This window comes from Nematolebias whitei, chromosome 19 (assembly GCF_014905685.2).
Source record: "Nematolebias whitei isolate Nwh7 chromosome 19, NemWhi1, whole genome shotgun sequence".
Lineage (NCBI taxonomy): Eukaryota > Metazoa > Chordata > Actinopteri > Cyprinodontiformes > Rivulidae > Nematolebias > Nematolebias whitei.
Window position 1 is genome coordinate 39288292 of NC_056516.1, and position 5802 is coordinate 39294093.

The window sequence follows — 5802 nt, forward strand, 5'->3', positions numbered from 1 at the left end:
GTGTTGTTCTCTTCTGTAATTCTGTTTTGTTGTTCTTTGGTTCTGTTATTTTGTTCTGTTCTGTTGTTCCTTTCTGTCATGTTGTTCTGTTGTTGTGTTCTGTTGTTCTCTTCTTCTTGTTTTGTCGTTCTGTTCTGTTGTTCAGTTCTGTTGTTCAGTTCTGTTGTTCTTTTAATCTGTTGTTTTTTGTTCTGTTGTTCTTTTACTGTTGTTCCCTTCTGTTGTTCTGTTGTCGTTTTCTGTTTTGTTCTGTTGTTCATTGGTTCTATTCTGTTGTTCTCTTCTTTCATTCTGTTTTGTTGTTCTTTGCTTTTGTTCTGTTGTTCTTTTCTGTTGTTGTGTTCTATTGTTCTCTTCTTGTCATTTTGTTATTGTTCTGTTGTTCTGTTCTGATGTCTTTTGTTTCTGTTCTGTTGTTCTCTTATTCTTGTTTGTTTGTTCTTTGGTTCAGTTCTGTTGTTGTTTTGATCTGTTCTGTTGAGCAGGAACCTCATGACCCTCCATACATGACGTTCTTCTAAAAACATCTTTAGGTGTCGTCCCTCAGTTACATCATGTCAAACGGCAGCAACTCGTGATCATCGTAACGTTTGAATCAAACAGCTGAAGTTAGCTGTTAGCTTTCAGAGTGTGTGTTAGGGAGGACTCTCTGCTACTCCCACACCCAGGTTCAGCTAAATATCTCTAAAATTAACCAAGTTACACACATTTTTTGTTATTGCTAGTTTTAACTAGCATTTAGCTATTGTTGTCTTTTAACTAAAGTTTAGCTACTTTTATTTTGAGCTAAAACTCTGCTTGTTTTTAGCTTTGAGAACTCAGTTGTAGCTTCTTTGGCTAATTTCAGCTAGCTTCAGCTGTCAATCAGTCCGTGTCTGACTCAGAAGGTTCAATATTTCTGTTTTCACCTGATCCTGGTTCTGGTTCTGGTCCTGGTTTGGTCCTCTGCAGGCTGGTGTTTTGGGTCGGGGATAAGGGCCCATGTGGAGATCAGGAAACTTTTTCTTTTTTTTATGTGTGGCCTTCCTCTCTCCAGCTTCCTGCGTTGACCCGATGACCTGCTTCAGCTTCAGAACCGGGGCTCCTCTGAGGGTTTTATGGGTTCTGGTTGGTCTGAGCAGCACCGGGTCAACAGGAAGTGGACCAGGAGCCTCAGTGTTGTCTGTAGGTGCTTTTTGCAGCCCTGCCTCTGAGAGTAAGCCGTACAAACTCATAAATGGGGTCTTTGTTTGACTCCTGCCCGGCTCAGAACCCGACCTCTGAGCGACCCGGCCCGGTTCCTGAAGCGTGTTGTTTCTGTGTCCCCCCCCCAGCTTCACGGCTACATGGAGAGCGAGCCGCTGACCCTGCAGCTCTTCATCGGCACCGCCGACGACCGGCTGCTGAGGCCCCATGCCTTCTACCAGGTCCACCGCATCACGGGCAAGACGGTGTCCACACCGAGCCACGAGGTCCTGCACAACAACACCAAGGTTCTGGAGATCCCGCTGCTGCCGGAGAACAACATGCGGGCCATGTGAGTCGGATCAGAACCTGCTGGAAGAGCTCACATGTTCCAGATCTAAAACTGGAGAAACCAAGTCGAGCAAATTCAGTCTGGGTTTAACAAACACAAACTTCTGAATAAATTATTTCAACTAAAATTTAATTACAGGTCCACTGGGCCCGGACTGGACTGGAGACCTCTCAGCAAAGCCTGAGCTCAAATCGCTCGGCAATACGCTGGTGAAGATATCAGTCATCCAGCACTTGGTAAAAAGACAAAAACAACTGGTCTTTATTTATAAAGCAGCTTTAGGATGGATACCAGCCAGTTTCACACCTGATGGGACCAGAGGGGCCACATCTGTGAATTAGAGGAACAAAGACCTTAACAAACCCCTACTGTGAGGTGTGATAGGACAGTCTGCATATGTATGTATGTACCTTATCTCAGCTTTATAAGTCGAACCCCACACTCTCTGTTCTTTGAATTGAGAAAGCTTCTCGGATAAAAATCGAAACATCTTCTGTTACAAATAATGTCCAGTTGTTTTTGTCTTGAACTTTTTTGAACGGAGCCCAAGTCCAGATCAGCGAGTCCAAGGAGGCTCGATCAGACCCAACAGTCCCACAGACGGGTCTGGATGTGTCCCCCAGCTTCGTGTTTAGCTTGAAGGCTCAGTTTGGGTGAACGTCGGGACCTCGGGTCTTCGTGCTGCAGCCGCCGAGCCGCTCTGTGGAAACACGGCGCTCGTGTTCCTAAACACAGACGTCGGTTTAGTTTTTCTGCTGCTGGACCTCCGTCAGCCTTCGTGGTGTCCGAAGTCTTCCTCGGGTTTGGATTTGAACCCCAGACGGTGGTTTTTAACTGGATCGGGTTTCTGCAGAACCTCTGAGCGGCTGCAGCCTTTAGGACGAGACCTTTGTGGGTTTAATCACTCTGACGGGTTTAAACAAAGACTTAGCTTTTAGCTACTGTTTAGCTGGGGGGTCAGAGTGAGACAGAAGAGGACGTCTTGCTGTGATGAGGGAACAGCTGAAAAAAGAAGCTACTGTTTAGCTGATTTTAGCTCTTTGGTTTTAGTTTTTTTACTAATCCTAACTTTTAGTTCTGGTTATGCTCATTTTAGGTATCAGCAGCAGTTTGGCTCATTGCAGCTTTAGCTACTGTTTAGCTGATTTTAGCTTGCCAACAGTCTTTCAGCGCCCAATGTTCACACAGATTTAACACCGGAAATAAATGTTTGTAGTTTTTTCTGCTGGATTTGATTATTTTGGCTGCCGAGTTCAGCTTTAAGCTGAAACTAAGAGATGGATGTAACAGGTCCTCAGGGTTCAGGATTTCATGTCTGGGTGTCGTCTGCATAACAGAGAAGTTCTGACCCAAACAGAAGCAGGTTCAGGGTTTTTAAAAGGGGCCTGCAGCGGATCCTTGAGGAACTCCACAACCGTCAGATGGTTTTGTTTTTTGATTTTTCGTCTGGCACTGAGCGGGTGCTGAGCGGGCGCTGAGCGGACGCCTCACCGCGGGTCCTGATTGCTTCAGCAGTGCTGCTCAGAGGAATGTGGCGGAGGCTTCATGTGTGCAAACTTTAACTGGACTTTGAGGAATGCAGCTCAAAGCTGAAAACCAGAACCCGTTTGAAAATGTTGACAGAATGAAGTTGAGACGAAACGTCTCGAGGCTGATTGTGGCTCTGACATGATGAACAGGTCCAGTTTTCTGTTCAGGTTCTGGTTCCTCCTGACGGAGCACAGCCTGAGAGTCTGTCCAGAACCGAACCTAATGTCCCGTTTTCACCCACAGAATCGACTGCGCTGGAATCTTGAAGCTGCGGAACTCCGACATCGAGCTGAGGAAGGGCGAGACTGACATCGGTCGGAAGAACACGCGTGTGCGGATGGTTTTCAGAGTCCACATCAACCAGTCCACCGGCAGGACGGCGTCCCTGCAGGTTGCATCCAACCCCATCGAGTGCTGTGAGTAGAAAAATGTCCCGTTCAACCGCCCCTGAATACTGGGCCTAACGCAGGGCACTGCAAGAAAATGGGTCAGAACTTGTTAATGCCAGCCGTTAAATTAAATGTAGATGTTTAGATAACTGAGGTCATTCAAGAACTCGGCACAAACAAGTGAAATGTTCATTTATTTATATTGTTTTCCACAGATCACTGTGTAAAAAAGTCTGACATATCATTTTAACAAACCCTTCCAGTATTTCTCCAGCTCAGTCCCGATGGACGTAACAGGTCCTCAGGGTTCAGGAGTTCATGTCTGGGTGTCATAACAGAGAAGTTCTGACCCAAACACAAGCAAGTTCAGAGTTTTAAAAGAGGCCTGAGGCAGATCCTTGAGGAACTCCACAACTGTCAGATGTCACATGAAAGGAGAAATTATTACATTTAACGAAGAAGAAGCTACCATATCAGGAAATCGAGAACGGCACGTTGTTAAACCTGGACCTGATCTCAGAGGATGTATAAAAACCAAAAGCTTTTCCAAATTCTTTTCAGAGCTTTCTGGACTTCACCCTCACTAATCTTTCCCACTTCCTGGTCCACAGTTTCTATGACCTCTGCTCTTCTTTCTCTTTCATTCTCTTCATTCATTAGCTCCTCAAAGTACTCCTTCCATCTTCCCGTCACACTCTCCTCACTTGTTAGATCATTACCATTCCTATCTTTACCAAGTCTAACCTGCTGCACATCCTTTCCAGCCTGATCCCTTTGTCTCACCAATCGCTACAAGTCCTTCTTGCCCTCTTTAGTGTCCAGCCTCACATACAACTCATCATACACCTTCTGCGTTGTCTCAGCTACTTCCCTCTTTGCTCTACGTCCCATCTCCTTATCTTCCTGTCTCCTCTCTTCAGTCCTCTCTCTGTCATATTTCTTCTTGGCTAACCTCTTTCTTTGAACATCTTCCTGCACTTCACTATTCCACCACCAGGTTTCCTGATCATCCATTCTCTGTCCAGATGACACACCAAGTACCTTCCTACCTGTCTCTCTAATTACTGTTGCTGTAGTAGTCCAGTCATCTGGAAGCTCTTTCTTACCACCCAGAGCCTTTAACAGCTCCTCTCTGAATTTCTCACAACATTCTTCCTTCTTCATCTTCCACCATTTGGTCTTCTTCTCTGATTTGACTCTTTTCCTCTTCTTCACAACAACAGTCATTCTACACACAACCATCCGATGCTGTCTGGCCACGCTCTCCCCTGCCACAACCTTACACTCTCCAGTCTCCCTCAGGTTTCCTCTTCTACACAGAATGTAGTCGACCTGCGTACTCCTTCCTCCACTCTTATAGGTCATTCTATGCTCCTCCCTCTTTTGGAAACAGGTGTTGACTACAGCCATTTCCATTCTCTTGGTGAAATCCACCACCATCTGTCCTTCCTGGTTTCTTTCCATGACACCAAACCTACCCATCACTTCCTCATCCTCTGTTTCCTTCACCAACATGTCCATTCAGGTCTGCTCCATCACCACTCTCTCCTCCCTGGGAATACTCTCCATCACTTCATCCAGATCTTTCTCCTCCACATCACATCCAACCTGTGGAGCATAACCACAGACAACATTTAGCATCAGACCTTCTACTTCTACCTTCAGACACATCACCCTATCTGACACTCTTTTCACCTCTACTACATTCTTTGCCAACTTCTCCTTCAGGTCCACCCCTACTCCATTCCTCTTTCTATCTACCATGGTAAAACAGTTTGAACCCTGTTCCAATGCTGCGAGCCTTGCTGCCTTTCACTTGGTCTCTTGGACACATAAAACATCTACCTTCCTTCTCAGCATCATGTCAGCCAGCTCTCTACCTTTGCCTGTCATTGTCCCCACATTTAGAGTTGCAACCCTCAGTCCTACATTCTTCACTTTCCTCTTCTCCTCCGTCTCCTGACACGTTTCTCTCCTCGTGGTCTTCAAGTAACATTAACAGTTTCCGCCGGCACCCTGTTTGTCAACAGCACCGGTGGAGGTCCTTGTTAACCCAGAACTCGACTGATCCGGTCTGGTTTCGCTTTGATGAACTCGCATTATAGTTTTGGTCAAAGTGTTTTACATCGGATGCTCTTCCTGACACAACCCTCACCATTTACCCGGGCTTGGGACCAGAACCAGAGATACACTGGCTTGTGCTCCCTAGTGTCTCAGCTACTACCACACCAAATATTAGGTCGGTATCTGTAAACCTGACCGAGGTTTAAATGTGTTGGTCAGTTGCTGCAGCGGCCATCTTGAATTGGGATGACTCAAACAAGGAAATCAGTCGTTGACGAACATCTAATAATTACATTCTGAATG

At 46.0% G+C, this 5802-nt stretch overlaps 1 protein-coding gene across 1 annotated transcript in view; it reads left to right on the forward strand.

The window, feature by feature from the left end:
• The window catches only part of nfatc1 (nuclear factor of activated T cells 1), a 41518-nt gene that overhangs the window by 9898 nt on the left and 25818 nt on the right, over positions 1-5802 (forward strand). The window contains exons 4-5 of the mRNA XM_037693352.1: positions 1314-1516; positions 3290-3462. Coding sequence (XP_037549280.1) covers positions 1314-1516; positions 3290-3462 — 376 coding nt within the window. The remainder of the gene's footprint in view (positions 1-1313; positions 1517-3289; positions 3463-5802) is intronic.